This window comes from Anolis carolinensis, chromosome 5, assembly GCF_035594765.1.
Source record: "Anolis carolinensis isolate JA03-04 chromosome 5, rAnoCar3.1.pri, whole genome shotgun sequence".
NCBI lineage: Eukaryota > Metazoa > Chordata > Lepidosauria > Squamata > Dactyloidae > Anolis > Anolis carolinensis.
The window spans coordinates 9,576,438-9,592,524 of record NC_085845.1 but is presented as its reverse complement, the minus strand read 5'-3'; the positions used below and the strand labels follow the sequence as shown (position 1 = coordinate 9,592,524).

Here is a 16,087-nt window from a genome sequence, read left to right as displayed (position 1 = left end):
TAAAAGAGAAGGAAAAAATACTGCATAGCTATTTGCAAAGGATGGTCAAACCCTTTGGAAATGGCATGGTGATTATTCAGATGCTCTAGAGTGCCAATAAGTCCTAAATGTCTATGGCTGAAATTCAATCTGTACTCTTACTCATTACAGCCCAGTGTACCCATTAAGCCTTTGGCAATGCATTTTGTTGTGCTTCCTTTTGCCTCTCCTCTACTAGTTTGTGGACATTGTCACCTCTGGGTAAATCCGGTGCCACAGGAATGCCTGCACAGGGAATAAAAATGCTGGAAGGGAAGGAGGAGGAGGATAAAAGGAGGAGGGAGAAGAGGAGGAGTCTTCCACCTTACCTCCCCCAAATGCCCCCCCCCCCCAAAAAAAAATAAAGAGACATGTGAGAAGGAATCCAGCATTATCCTAAAATATCCAGATATACATACTAACAGGCACAAGAAAGAATTGCTGAAAAGGTCAGGTTGAGCTTTAGGAAACAAAAATAAAACATCCATGTTATGAACTTGATAGTTAGCCAGAACGAGTCCCTTTTCATTGGTCATATTTCCCACAGGTAGAGACTGTGAGAGGATGTTCCTGGAATGGAAATTTTCACATATTTCACCTTCTTCCCTGTTTACCATTGGGTGCTGAAGGCATGCATGCATCTGAGCATATTCACACAAGAACTTGAGAAACTAACAAATATCCTAGCCCAAGTCAAAAAAAGAAGACTCGGTTTTGTCGTCTTCGGAGACACAAGCCTGACATTCTGCAGAATAATTAAAATATGCAAGACAGATAATTTCAGGAGATTTAGGCAACAACTGTCTGCTCCAAAACCACTGGGCAGATGTAGACTTTCATGGATGTTTTCAAAAATGGGCAAAAGATCAGAAAGCAGTTCCCTGGCAACAGAGCAGCACTTGTTCCCCAAGTCTGTGAAGGAGGCAAAAAATGACTGTTAACAATGGCCTTTCCATAGCTAATGATGGCTGAAAATTAACAGGCAGGCATTCTTTGGTCCATTTAACCAAATAGCAGCACAGTCTTAGAAAGCTGAAGGTCTAATTCCCCTCACCGACACTGGCATTTGCACACACACACACACACACTCACAGTGCAGAATTAAACTACATGGTCGATCGATTCATAAATGCAGCATTCTAAACACATGAATAACCTTTTGTATGCTGCAGCACATAGGACTCAGTATTTTTTAAAAAACACTTTAAGCAGAAGAATAAGGAAGCCAAGCAGTATTCAATCACACACCAACCCGGTCATTGTCGCAACAGCCTCACTTTTGGCTATGCAAGAGCAAGGGAGCACACAAACACGCACAACAGCAAAAAAACAAACGCTTCACTCTCCCAGTAATGCCAAAATGAGGAGTCAAACAGAGTGCATGCATTGCACCTCTCTCAATCAAATGCACTGAGAAGTCAAAACACCATATCCAACAAGAGGGTATAATCCAAAGGTCATCCTTGTAGATCTCCCTCCTGCACAAGTCCGCAAACCGGACAGGTCTGCCCATCCCAATCTGAATCCCTAGGTGCCTTAGAGACCTCGTCTATAGAAAGGAAGGGGAAAGAAAAGAAAGAGGATCGTAATTGTCATAAGGTCCTCCTTAGTATTATCTTGCCGCTGTAGCTGTCGGTTTGTGTGTGCATGTGTGTGTGTGTGTGTGTTTGAGTAACAGCGAGAAGGGCTTAAAGTGTTTTCCATTTCATCAGAGAACATATATTCTTTTACTGGTTCACTAAAATGTTGGTTTTTAATGCCCACCCCTTTTTCCATTTGCCCATGTCTGCGAAGCACGGCGCAGGCATACAATCATGAACAGCTTACGACACTCAGTGAGCGCTAGGTGCCTCTGCATGCTGTAGCTACATACTGCTCCGCTGGAAGGAAAGAAGGAAGGAACGAAGGAAGGAAGGAAGGGATGCGTGCTGTCTCTGTCTCTCCCTCTCTGTTTCTCTCTCTGCTCTAAGCATCTTCTAACAAGCAAAGCGCACCAGGATTGGGAAATAAAGCCATCTTTAGCCGGTCCGGTCAGTGAATGAATTGTACGCTGTGGTCTCAGTGGAGTAGAGAGGTGGTTGCTGCTCGTCTCCAATGATGGACATTAAAGAGATGGTCAAATCCTGGGGAGCCGTTAAGTAAAGAGTTTTGGAAGGGGCTTCTTGCTTTCATTTTTTTTGCCCCCCCCTCCTCTCCGGCTCCCCACGTCACAGTATTAACTGCAGAGGAAAAAAGGACGGAGGGGGAGAGGGAGAAAGGAAGGAATGAAGATCAACCCTTATGCCCATACTTCTGAAACTTGAAGGTCCTGGGAGTCAGCTTAAAAATAAGGGAGGACCAATTTTTTCTTATTTTTTTTCTTTTTTCTTGGTATTTTTTTTAAAAGAGCTAGCTGGACATGCCTCTCGCCCTTTGAGACGGAGCAAAGTGAGACATTGTGAGCCTGCCAGCCTCGCAGAAAGCTGAAAGAGACAGAATTTGTAGCAACAGAGAGCTCTTTTTAAGCTCTGCATATAATTAAGTCCAAACACAAAGGAAGCCGCTGAATGGAGGTTGTCACTCTCTGGAAAAGGGTGGGTAAGACACTTTTTAATTTCATTCTTTCATGAAGAGAGAGAGAGATTTTTTTAATTGTTTTGTTCTTTGCTGCAACATCTAAAATGGACAGAGTCCCTTGTACCTTTTGAATGTCTCTGAACTTTAATGCTGTACAGATTGCTGCATGTGGTTTTCTTTTTTCTCTTTTAAACAAATCTCCAAAGTGAAATACTTGGCCCGATGATGCTCTTATTTTTGCCTCGTCCCCATCCCCTCGTCCCCTGTTTTACATACAATATGATGTAGAATTCGTGCAAGAAAGGAAACTGACGAACAAAAGATTCAATGGACATTCTCAAGCACATTTGGGGATATTCTTGCTAATGGATTTCCTTCTTATCGGTGTCTGTTTAAACTGGCTGCTGAGGAAGCCCCCGGGGTGGATCCTGTGTACACTGGGTCTCTTTTTCAAAATGCTTCCAGCTGTGAATAGTGGGTGTCCGCAGCTCTGTCGGTGTGAGGGCAGGCTTTTGTACTGCGAATCGCTCAATCTCACAGAGATGCCGCACAACCTGTCGGGCGTGATGGGCTTGTCGTTGCGGTACAACAGCCTCTCTGAGCTGCATGATGGACAGTTCACAGGGTTAATGCAACTCACGTGGCTCTATCTGGATCACAATCACATTTGCTCAGTGGAGGGAAATGCCTTTCAAAAGCTGCGGAGAGTTAAAGAACTCACTCTGAGTTCCAACAAAATCACACAACTGCCCAACACCACCTTCCGGCCCATGCCGAACCTGCGCAGTGTGGATTTATCCTACAATGATCTGCAGGCTTTGGAGCCGGACCTGTTCCATGGCTTGCGGAAGCTGACGACTTTGCACATGCGGTCCAACGCCATCAAGTTCGTGCCCGTCCGAATTTTCCAGGACTGCCGCAGCCTCAAATTTCTGGACATAGGATACAATCAGTTGAAAAGCCTGGCTCGAAACTCGTTTGCAGGCTTGTTCAAACTCACCGAGTTACACCTTGAGCACAATGACCTGGTGAAAGTGAACTTGGCCCACTTCCCGAGGCTCATCTCCTTGCACTCCCTTTGCCTACGGAGGAATAAGGTCACTATCGTGGTGAACTCCTTGGACTGGATATGGAAATTAGAAAAAATGGACCTCTCGGGCAACGAGATCGAATATATGGAACCTCACGTTTTTGAAAGTGTACCTCATCTCCAGTCCCTTCAGCTGGATTCTAATCGACTCACCTACATTCATCCACGCATCCTCAACTCCTGGAAGTCCCTCATGAGCATCAGCCTTTCTTCAAATGTCTGGGATTGTGGCCGTAACATTTGTGCCTTGGCCTCTTGGCTGAGCAACTTTAAAGGCCGCTATGACAGCAACCTACTGTGTGCCACCCCTGAGTATGCACAGGGTGAGGATGTCTTAGATGCAGTGTTTGCTTTTCACTTGTGTGAAGACGCAACAGACCCCACGAGTGATGTCAACCTGCTGTCTGCTATAGCTAACAACAGTGACCAAATGTTCAGCTACAGCCCTGCCACTGTCAACTACGACATGCAGGACACGGAAGGGGACAGAACGACAAATGCCGTCACGGTAACTATAGTGAACGAGAATCCAGAGAATGCGGTTCAGATTCACAAGGTGGTGACGGGGACCATGGCCCTCATCTTCTCTTTCCTCATAGTGGTTTTGGTGTTGTACGTTTCATGGAAGTGTTTCCCAGCCAGTCTTAGGCAACTGAGACAGTGTTTTGTGACACAGCGTAGAAAGCAGAAACAAAAACAAACCATGCATCAAATGGCTGCAATGTCAGCCCAGGAGTATTATGTTGATTACAAACCCAACCACATTGAAGGCGCTCTGGTGATCATTAATGAGTATGGATCCTGTACTTGCCACCAGCAGCCAGCAAGGGAATGTGAGGTGTGATTTAACTCTTTTCCGGTGGGGGATTTAACTGAGTGTACAACCAAATAGCAGTGGGCACATAAAAAGACAGTTGGATAAGGGTTGACTGTTGCTTACCAATGCCCATCTTTGATGAATTGTTAAAAAAAGAAAGAAAGAGAGGAGCTGTCCAAAAAGACTTGATATTTTTAGCTTTACTGTGGCTTAATACCTTCAAGACATTCAACTTTCAAAAAAGAGATAAGCTATTTCACATAACAGCTCTCTTTAAAGATCTCTAAAGATTCAGAAAAAAATTCCAAGAGTGTAAAGAAAAGTACCAATTATTGATTTTTTTTTGTAAAAGAACAACAAAAAATATGTTTAAAATAAAAGCAAAATAGCATTTACAATTTTCATAGCCTGGTGTACATTACCTGAATTGTTAATCTATCCAGGGACAGGGTGGGAAGCATGCTGTTAATTCTTCTCACGGATGTAAAGTAAAGCTACGAAACCTTGTTTGCCAATAAGCCATATTGAAAGATGTGCTTGAATTTAGCTTGATGACTTGATAATGCTTTGGTGAGTTGTATCGTGACTGTTGAATTTTAAAATGTGGCATTGAGAAGTGTTTCTTCCTTTTTCTCTAATGCTACCTGAAAAAATCAGGATATTTTCTACAGGGGGTTCGGTTTAATGAGTGAAGCTTTGAGTCCCAATGGCAGCTATGTCATTTGTCATATCTGTAGAGGGCTTGAAAACACGGCTTCCCTGTAAGTTGCTGTAAGAAACCATCTCCCCTCCCAAAATGCAGTCTCTCTCTCTCATCTTGCATCAAAATGGTCCTCACCACATCATCTCTACTGGTGCTCCAGGGTGAGGGATGAACAAAACAACAGGAAACCTATTTTCCAATTCTTCTCCTGATGCCCCACATTCCTCATAGGTTTATTTTAGTTCCCATATTGTTCCCTCTTGCCTACATTGTTTTATGCAGTAGCCCTCCATAGCCAAGACAATCATAATTCTGTGCCCTATAGAGCTCTGAGGAATGAGGGACGGCAGAGATCCATTTACAACACCTACATTGTCACCAATCTCTTTCTCTTGGCTGGAAGTGTATGGGAGGGGGATTATTCAGGAGACAGTCTTTAGTATAATATGGAGAGCAACCTTTGGGCACAGGATGGTTAAAAGATAACCACTAGCAGACATAGCAAGTCACTGGGGAACAGAGGAGTAATGCATCCTGGATGTTCAAAACATATCGGTCAATATGTGAGGTGGGTGGTGCACAAGCCAGACATGCATTCGTCCTGTTCCATGTATTGTTGGTGTGCATCTCATTTAATGCTGAGAGTAAAACTTGCTAAGAAACCCACACCAGTGTTCTGTTCCTGTCCTCTTCTAAAAACAAATGCCTCTCACTGCCCCCTCTACCCAAATTTAGAACTTACTCCCCTCCACGGCACGCAACCAATCCATCAAGTGTTCTTTTATAACATCCCGTGGGCCTCGACAATATGTGTTCTTTTGAAAACGCACAACCGGGAAGGTGCATCCCTTTCTCTCCCCCTCCTCCTCCTCCTCCTCTCTCTCTCACACACAGATGCACACACTGACTTACTCACAAGCATAAGGTTGACTTTAAAAAAAATAAGATACACACAGGATTTGCTAGAGCACACACTTTCCCTCTCACACACACCTGTATTCCATGAGTGACAAAAGCAAATGCCAGGGGATTACCTTGCATTTAATTAACTCAAAATGTCACTGCTTTGAAGCAAATAAAGGTATGAAGCTGACAAGCGATGCCCGCTTCAAGGAGCTAACAAGGAATGGAGGGGAGGATGAACAGGAGGAAGAGGTGGATAAGAAACACAGGAGGCAAGAACTAAACCTGATTCACTTTCCCTGACAAATGTGAAACTGAGAGCTTCTTCAACAAGTCCCTTCCCCTTGCCTCAAAAGAAATGGTCTGAATGTTTATTTGGTTGGGCCACTTCCATAACACATCCAGAAGGCAACCAAAATCTGTTACTGATAGAGATGGCTCCTAGCTCTGGAAAAGGATGGGTTTCCACTGGAAAGCCCCACATCAATATGAAATGTCCCTGTTCGACTTGGGTTAGAGGTTTTGGCTCTTGCTGGGAGAGAGGCTTTATGATAGCACTATCTTGTTCATTTTGAAACAGCTAGCCTACTGCCCTCCTCAATGCTAAGTTAAGAGGAAACGGTGCAGATTAAAAATAGCCTTCTTTGGAGAGCACCCACTAAGGTGCATAGTAGCACTGTTTTTGTTCAAATACTCTCCAAAATCCTATGCTTCTCATGCCTAAGCCTAGCATGAAAGCCTTCTTCTGTAAAAACATTTATTGCGATGGCATGTGCAATGAGATTCCCAATTTAGACAGTGGAATGGATATGTACCTATCTATCCAATCTCTCTCAAGAATGATGGATCACCTCTCTGGGAGCCCTGTTGTGATGTGATGTGATGGCTGGGGGTGGTTCCAAAGAGCTGCATTGCTTCCCTGCATACATCTGAGAGAGTCTGGAGGGGGAGAAATGGTATTTGTAATGATATGCAGATGGACAGAGACGCAGGTTGAAATGTTACCTTTCTGAGTAACAGCACTTCTGAGCAGATAAAAAAAAAGGAAAATAGCTTTGCTCCTTATTAAAATGGCAATTTAAATTCAGGTACTGTAAGCGACTTCTTCTTAAATGAAGGCTTTGCAATCTATTTGCTCCTCTGCAATTTTGCAACATAAGCTGGCAGCCCCAGCCGATGCTAAAAGGAATTAATACTCCGGTTTGGAAAGGTGAAGTGCTTTGCAGAGTGTGCACTTTTGTTATTTCACTTAAGGAAACAATTACCAGTTACTTTTTGGGCACCTCTCCAAAAATCGGAGGGTGATGAGTGATATAAAAAGGAAACAAAATGCAAAACGGGATACCTAGAAAATGTCATTGTGCGGGAGGAATGCCAAAGCAACCTGCAAATAGTCTGCAGCCTAACTAGTCTTTCTGGCAGCGAGGGCTCAATCTGTGTCACTAGGGGAAAACAGGGAAGGAGGCAAGGCTCCATTAAGCTGCTTCTGGGATTCTGTAGAAGTTTGCATGAGAAATAAATAAAGAACAGCAGACCAAGTGGACCTATATTAATATCCTGCAGTACAAGTAAGATTGCTGTCATTTCCACCCTTCTTCCAGGCAGTTGCCAGTGATCTGATTGAACACCACTGCATTCATAGTTCATGTGTAGCACTCTTGACACCCCAATCATCTCTTTCCACTAAAAAAAGCCTTCCTAGTAATCCTTACCTTACAGGGCTTAGATATATGGCACTCTGTATATAGGTCTGCATACAGAAAATGCAGAGGAAATCTGACCCAGTGCCTAAGGCTTCACCTTTTGTATTTACTGTGAGGAGTAAGTAACTGCATGAGTAACCAAGCAAGTGGGAACCACACTATGCACAGCAACAGCAATCTTTCCCCTAGCAGCCTGAGGAGCAGATCCTGGGCAGCAATGAAAGGAAGAAATTGGGAAACATTTTCTAGGAATGGTGTTTTCATGGCAAGCAGGCAAAGGTACTCAGGAAGCATTTTCTTCCCGTTGGAAGACTAGTCATGTCCACCCACATCCCTTTGCCTGCCTTCCTCTGCTAGGCAAGGGATGCTGAACAAAGCCCCACTTATATCAAAGGCCTTTCCAGTAAGCAATGGGGGCAAACTTATTCAGAGAGCAGATAGCAGAGAGAGAGAGATAGTGACAAATTCAAGAGGAGAGAGAGGAGGAAGGAGTAGGGAAGCCAAATGCATGAGGCCGTGAGTGTAAACACACAGAGGGAGCAATGGAGAGAAGGGTTGAAATGCTTAAGGAAAAACACAGAAGTGCCATGGTATGTGTTGCATGGAGGGGGATATGTTTCAGGCAAGTCAGAGAAAAGGACCAAGCAATACAAAAAATCTATATCTATATTTTGCAGCAGAATAAGTTTGCAATAAGAAGATGTTTTACTATTTGTATCAATATTATTAGATATATCACTTAGGGGTGTTGTGAAATGTTTGTAGAAGAAGCAGAGGGATTCAAAGATATGTAGGGAATGTAACACAACTGCTCACAGTTTTCTCCAAGGAATGCTCAGTGTAGTAGCACTGAGCTCTTACTATGGAAGACCCTGAGCAACCATAACCAAAACAACCAGTTTCAAATCCCAGGGGTTTCCAAGGGCCCTTCCAGACAGATCCAATATTCCAGGATCTGATCCAAGGGTTTCTGTTTATCCTGGTTTATTTGACAGTGTGGACTCATATAATCCAGTTTAAAGCAGATGCTGGGATATTGGGCCTGTCTGGAAAAGCCCAAAGGAGAAACCTGGACAGCTAAATCAATTTATACTTTAGATATGTTCTTGCCATGGTGAGAACTCCAGATCACATCCTCTCCTTCTTTTGTACAAACACAACAACTCAGTGGGGTGTGTTCAACCCATATCACCTGCACCATCCCTAAGTTGCCTCCTAGGAGTTCATTGATGACACTCAAGTAGGGTTTAAAACCTTTAAAACATGACAATTTGATTGAGTGGCACCTTGCAGAATAAGCAAATTGAACTCATACAAAGATATTGGCATATCACCTACAGTTGTTGCAAGAAACATCAAATTATGTTTTTTGTTGCAAGGCAGAAAATGAAATAATTGTCCTGGTTACTTGTAACCCCACTCCCCCCACCCTCCAAAATACAGTAGAGTCTCGCTTATCCAACATAAACAGGCCAGCAGAATGTTGGATAAGCAAATATGTTGGATAATAAGGAGAGATTAAGCAAAAGTCTATTAAACATCAAATTAGGTTATGATTTTACAAATTAAGCACCAAAACATCATGTTATACAACAAATTTGACAGAAAAAGTAGTTCAATACACAGTAATGCTATGTAGTAATTACTGTATTTACAAATTTAGCACCAAAATATCACGATGTATTGAAAACATTGACTACAAAAATGTGTTGGATAATCCAGAATGTTGGATAAGCGAGTGTTTGATAAGTGAGACTCTACTGTATAAAGAATCTTTTGGCTTGCTGGCTTGTTGCTCTTGAGGAAGAAGATACATATAGCTAAAGATACATTGTTACCAAAGTGAAGCTCAACAGAACCCACTTGGACTCAACTGGCTTTAGCTCATTCACTCTTAGGAACAATTTAGGGCCCTCTGACACAGCCATATAACCCAGAATATCAAGGCAGAAAATCCCACAAGGTCAGCTTTGAACTGCGTTATTTGAGTCCATACTGCCATATATCCCAGTTCAAGGCAGATAAGATGGGATTTTATTCAGCTGTGTGGAAAGGGCCTTACTTAAGCAACCAGAAAACCAAGGGAAGGAGAGATAAAGGGATATAAAACAGTGGTTTTATTGTCCTCTTCCCATGGATGATTTATTTGCAGACACAAAGATGTCTCAATATATCTTTTTGTTCAGGCTTGATCATATCCATACCTGGCATAGCATTAAGAAGGTGCCATTGGACCTTCTTATCAGAGTTCTATATACAACAGTGATTTTTTAAAAATGGAGTTGCATCTTGATTGCATTTGTTGTGAAATCTGGTGAGGCTTTCTGAATCACAGGCACGTGCCCTCCCCTTCTTTGTTATTAAGAAGATGGTGCCATTTTTGTATTCAATAACACACGCTTTCCCCTTTTCTTTGCCGCTTAGACCAATTTTTCTTCTTGTTCTTGTTCTCTAGTATCGATCATCCATAACACTCTAATTTCAAGAGGAGGGAAAAAGGAGGAGGGGTGGGTTGCTTCTTTTCTTTTTCTTTTTTGAAATTTCTTTGATATTTAATGAAAAATAAAGTAGCAAAGGGAGCGAGAGAGAGAAACGAGCTGTAGGGTAAGAATGAGCTTATCCAGATCCCATGCAAACTGCACCAGACTTGTGTCAGTGGGGACACCTTTCTGATTGACCAGTTTTTATGAGAACATGTTACAAATGTGCATAAATCCTGTTGTTGTTTTTTTCTCCCCCCCAAAAGGCAAGCAATGTAAGAGTACTTAAAATAGTCCCGATTGGTTCAACACATGGGCATCAAGTTGTGGTTGCATTAAACCTACTGAGTGGCCAAGAGCAAGTCTCAGTCTCTCAGCTTTGGAGGGAAGCAAAGACAAAGCTCCCTGAACAGATCCTGCAAAGGAAATCACTTGACAGATTTGCCTTAGGGACTCCTTAAGTCAGAAATGACCTGAAGACACACCACTACAACAACAACTAGTGTTACTCAAGGCTTACAGAGCAAGAACTAATTAAATAGTACCCTCAAAGACATACATATTTTATGTAGGATACTCTTTCACAAACCAAAGCCCACTTCATCAGATGCAATGTGTCACTTCACATATGACATGTTTTCCACTGTAAGCCCTATGCAAGGAAGACTATCATAGTGTAACAATAAGCCTAGATTCAAACCAAAACATCACATCTCTGTGACATCAACAGGGTATAACACTATCAATCCCCTTCCCTTTTAGTGCTGCTTTAGAGAAAATTTATTTATTTATTTATTTATTTACAGTATTTATATTCCGCCCTTCTCACCCCGAGGGGGACTCAGGGTGGATCACATTACACATATAAGGCAAACATGCAATGCCTTAACATAGAACAAAGACAAAGACAAACACGGTGCTCCGAGCTGGTCTCGAACTCATGACCTCTTGGTCAGAGTGATTTGTTGCAGCTGGTTGCTCAACAGCCTGCGCCATAGCCCGGAGATGAACAAAAATTGATCATGAAGAGGAAGCAAACTTAAACAATTGGGCAGAACTGATTTTGTCTCCCCCCCCCCCCTTATGTGTTGTCTTATATAATATATGTCAATAAACCTTCAGCAATATAGTAAGATGGGAGAAATAACTGAATTTCCCCCAACAGCTTCTTATGTTTTGCACCATTGTCAATTATACTGCTAGCCTTCAAAATGCAACACTAGCAGGGAAACCTGCACAACAGTATAAGGTAACATGTTTACTTTGCAATCCCAGAATGGCTGGGTTGATGCAGGGAAGGCAGAAGAAAAAAGAGGTCCAGAAGAAACTAAAAAAACAGACACATGGCAAATGTAAACAGTCATGTGGAAGAGGGGAAAGGAGTGGAGTGTGACAGAGTTTTCCAGTCCCATGGGACATTTTGCACTTCCCTATCTCTCTTCATCTCGAAATAATTCAGCTCTGCCACAGATAAGACAATAAACCCAGGAAGACTTTCATTCATGTTACAACTCAATCATAAACACACCCGGTGGCCTCTTTCTATTGTGTTGGCTCAGCCTTTCTCCAGGTCTGCAGCATGGAGAGATGCCACACATATTGACTGCCATCCAAAAGCAAAGATCTCACAAACCATAGTTGAGTAAACATGTGCATTTTAGTTCACTGACTGTATGAATTTCAAATGAATAAATGGCATTTCTAAAGGGGAAAAAATATTATTTATAAGGGCTACATGTATAAATTGTAAATGCACCATCTTAGGACATGTACTTTGTCAGTAGATATCTTATCCAGATGGTGGTCCTGTTTAGTTGTCTTTCATCCATCCATCCATCCATCAATCTACTTACCTAACTAGATATTCCTATAATTATCCATATATCCAGGATGTATCCATCTATTCATACTTGCCTCCATCTACCTAGCCATTCATCCATCTATGTATAACACCCATCTCTATCTTTAAGTTCTATACACGCACACAGAGGAGAGAAGTTATGCTATTCATGGATCCATGAGTGTTCATCAGAAGAAAAATAAATTATGAAAATGACACTCTTCTGAAATTAACAACACAACATCAGACATAAGGAAGGGATGATGCAATCTATTGCAATTATGTTGAACTATATGGAACTTTGTGAAATTTATTGACAACTTGAAGAGTCATTTCAATTGTAAAATATGCTGTAAATAGTCTTTTCCCACATGATGTGGTGGCTTGAATGTTGGGCTACAACTCTGGAGACCAGAATTTGAATCCCCACTCAGTCATGGAAATCCACTACATGGCATTGGGCAAGTCATACTTTTTTAGCCTCATAAGAAGGTAAAGGAAAACCTCCCTCTAAAAAATCTTGCTCCCTCCAAAAACCCTGCAATAACCTCACTGTAGGATCTCCATAAATATGAAACAATACGAAGGCATACAGAAACATATAAAATGAGGGTGAAAGTCTATATTGCAAACAAGCATATAACAGCTGACATTTCTCAATTCTTAGTGCCCTGGGATGAAAAGAATTAGGTATCTTTCCCATAATCCCATACACTAAAAGATGGGCAGAGGAGTCTGGCATTCAAATGAGCTCTCACCACCTAAAAGACACTTGACTGATACATTTTTGCTTATTCCAAGGGGAAAATATGTGGATGCCCTGACTGCCTTCCAAAGTAGTTCAGGAATTAGGCCAGACCAAATGCAAGCTGGGAAAGTCCTGATGGTCACATCTCAAATCAGGAAATTGTTCTAGATGCAACTCTTCAAATCAAGTCTTTTTTTTTAGTTTTCACTTACCGGTAAATCTAAGGCAGATAAAAATCTGGGGGTTATAAATGTTTGGCTCTCCATAATCTGTCCCAAATTTCTGCACATAAAGCTAGTTTCTGGATCCAAGCCTGACAAACTTTGCTGGTATTCTTAAAAACTGGCACCTCTGAAATGTCTTGGTTTGGAACGAACCTGATTATGGAGCAATGGACTGACTTTGTGCCATCTTGGAGGAAGCTAATCTTTTGAATCCACATGTAGCTGGATTCCAACCTAGTGTCAATTCCAAAATTTTAATTTGGCTTCATTGGAACCTTTCAAAAACTCCTATTGACAATCTACTGTAAGAAACTGACTAGGGAAAACTAACCTTGTTGCTTCTTCTATAGCTCTGCTGTAGCTTCTGATACAGTAGATAATCAAATCCTTTTGAACTATTAGAGATGATTAATTTTAAATAATTTCTCAGATCCATAGATGTTGCTACTTTGAGAACAGACTTGGAGAGAAACACCTTCCTTATGATCATGTAACCAAATTCTCAAACAAAAGCCATCTTGAACTGCAACAGGTTAATAATGAGTATGGTGTTTTATCTAAGCCACCTCTCATCTTAATGAAGATGGCGTGGACTTAAATTATGCTTGACTGATAACATTAGTGACTAAGCACACAATCTTCCTGGTTTGCATATTCTACTCCTCTGTGCTAGTTTTCAAGAAGTGCTCCTTTGTTCTTTCCCTATTCCTCTCTTCCAGAATAGAGGAGGGGAAGCTAATAGTGTATTTTGATAGTTTAACAACAGAAGATCTCCAATTGTTTTTTCAACACAGTCCCTGACAAGGGATATGCATGAGCATATACAATGAGTAAAAAAGGGTCTTATCCAATTAAACTCATTACACTGGCATTGCTGAAACATTTGTGCTCTCCTTACACTCTAATGACTGAAGATGTGGAGAGGGGAAGAAGAGGATCTGGGGCAGTAGTTCTCAATCTGGGGTCCCCAGATGTTTTTGTCCTACAACTCCCAGAAATCCCAGGCAGTTTACCAGCTGTTAGGATTTCTGGAAGTTGAAGGCCAAAAACAGGGAAGACTAATTTTAAGTCTCACCCATGGAAAGCATTTGGAGAGTGTAAATGGCACTATGGAAGAAAGTGGCTTGGAAAATCACCAAAACACAGGTTCTCCGCCCTAAAAGATATCCCTCCTCCTCCTCGCTAAATAAATTTGAAACTTGACATCACCCACTTAGAATAATGTTTTTTATACAACATAAATTATGACCACACACAGTTTAGGGAAAGGTTCATAGAGAAGGAGGCTTCTATCAACTGACTGTCAATCTAAGTGGGATCTTGTGCAGGCCAAAGGACACCTTTGAAAACTAAGAAAGTTAGTGGTTCAGTCAGATGGACAAAAACACAAGGGGTGACCTACTATCCTGTTGTCCTGAGTGTGAGTTCTAGAGCAGTGTTTGACAGATTCTGGTTTTCCACATGTTTTGGACTCTAGTTCCTAGAGTCCATGGTCATTGGCCAAGGCAGCTGAGGCGTCTGGGAGTTGAAGTTCAAAATACATGGGGGACTAGAATTTGGGAATCCATATCCTTAAGGGATCTGCCAAGTCTTGTTTTTTTTTTTTTCTTGAGGGAAGGTATTTCTACATAGATGACCTATCAGGGATTAGTAGTGTCTTTGAGATCAAATGTCATGTTTGGTTTTGATCAGCAATTAACAGCCAATTGTTTGCTAGCCTATTGAGGATAATGTGTAATCAATTACACAAAAACACTGGCTGAGGTCTTGACTGAATTTGAATGTAGGTCCTCAGTAACAAATATCCGAGAAAGGTAAAGTTGCTCTGAAACAAATCATTTGAGGCACTGCCATCTTTGTCAATAAAGAAGCTTAGCCTAAACTAATGACAGTATATCTGTAATTCATCTGTCAGACAGACTTGGGAAGAGAGCTAGTACTTGCAAAAGTTAATAAAACTGTTTGCACGCTTGGGCATTTTAAAAAGATTTAACATAACACACTACTAAAGTATCTTAACAAATAATTTACCTTGGTGATTCAGATCACTTCCCAAAACAATTTTCCAAGAGCAAGTAAACATTTCTGGCATTTGAAAGTTTGTCTCAGTTTCATGTAAACGGTATAACTTGTTCCGCTTTCCTATCCCTGCTTTCTTCACTCAAACTCTCAAATTGGAATCGTGTTTGTATGTTTTAAATCTAGCCCTTAAATCAACAGTTACAACATAAAGGGCAAACTCAACAGTTCAAATATTGAAAGGCTTGTCATAACAGGCTCATTAAAAAACCTAAAAATGATCCACTTAACTAAAGGAAAGTGTAGCTAACAAGTCAGATGCATTAGAGCCACAGAATCAAAGGAATAGTTGTACTTTGCAAAGAAAATGTCAGCCATGTAACTATCTGCAACAATATCATGCTAGTACATAGAAAATTCCCATGCAATTACACAATAATTTTGCTTTTTCAGTGGTCCAGATGGAGTAACTACCATAAATCTTCCCTCTTCTCCTCAGGAACAATGTGGCAAATCAACTTTCCACAATCATAAATTGTTTTTTTTCTTCTTTTCTTCATGTAACTTCTCAACAGAATGCAACCTTTTAGTTAGTAGAAACTATATGCTTGGATGGGGTGAGGAATGTCTGCCAATTACGACATAGACATGACAGAAATAATAAAACAATTAAGATCTGTGTTCCGTATTGCAACAATCAAAGACAATAAGAAGCTGCATTTAGCTAAACAATATATTCATTTTTATCACCATGTGGGATAGGACCAGAATTTTATATTGAACCTTCTGGGGAATATTATATGTAGCAGCATTTATTTATTGTTGATGCAACAGAAACAAGCGCCTGGAAGGAATTTACTTCATGCTGTGACATAAATTTAAACACACACACAGTCACGGAAGCAAATATTACAAAGTGTGAAAAAAATCGGTTGAGTCCTACATATCAATCTGAACACAAAATCATCTTGCCAACAAACCAAAAC

The 16,087-nt window shown here is 41.2% G+C and overlaps 2 protein-coding genes across 7 annotated transcripts in view; one reads left to right on the top strand and one right to left on the bottom strand.

The window, feature by feature from the left end:
- The window catches only part of ctnna2 (catenin alpha 2), a 701,347-nt gene that overhangs the window by 256,393 nt on the left and 428,867 nt on the right, over window positions 1-16,087 (bottom strand). Inside the window, exon 1 of one of the 6 annotated variants that reach the window (XM_016994146.2) lies at window positions 2,013-2,152. The exons of 4 other annotated variants lie outside the window; for them this stretch is intronic. Coding sequence is in view for 1 of the 2 variants with exons in the window: in XM_016994142.2 (XP_016849631.1) it covers window positions 1,783-1,794 (12 nt within the window). In the remaining variant the exon portion in view is untranslated. Of the gene's footprint in view, window positions 1-1,782; window positions 1,810-2,012; window positions 2,153-16,087 lie in introns of those variants that run through there. One more of the 6 variants, XM_016994142.2, reaches the window with a different exon arrangement.
- On the top strand, window positions 2,225-4,883 carry lrrtm1 (leucine rich repeat transmembrane neuronal 1). The gene has a single exon (XM_003221838.4). The coding sequence runs from the start codon at window positions 2,940-2,942 to the stop codon at window positions 4,506-4,508; it is 1,569 nt and encodes a 522-aa protein (XP_003221886.1). The 5' UTR covers window positions 2,225-2,939; the 3' UTR covers window positions 4,509-4,883.

What these genes read in the sequence shown, in the direction of transcription:
- lrrtm1 (XM_003221838.4), top strand. Translation starts at nt 2,940, where the DNA reads ATGGATTTCCTTCTTATCGGTGTCTGTTTAAACTGGCTGCTGAGGAAG.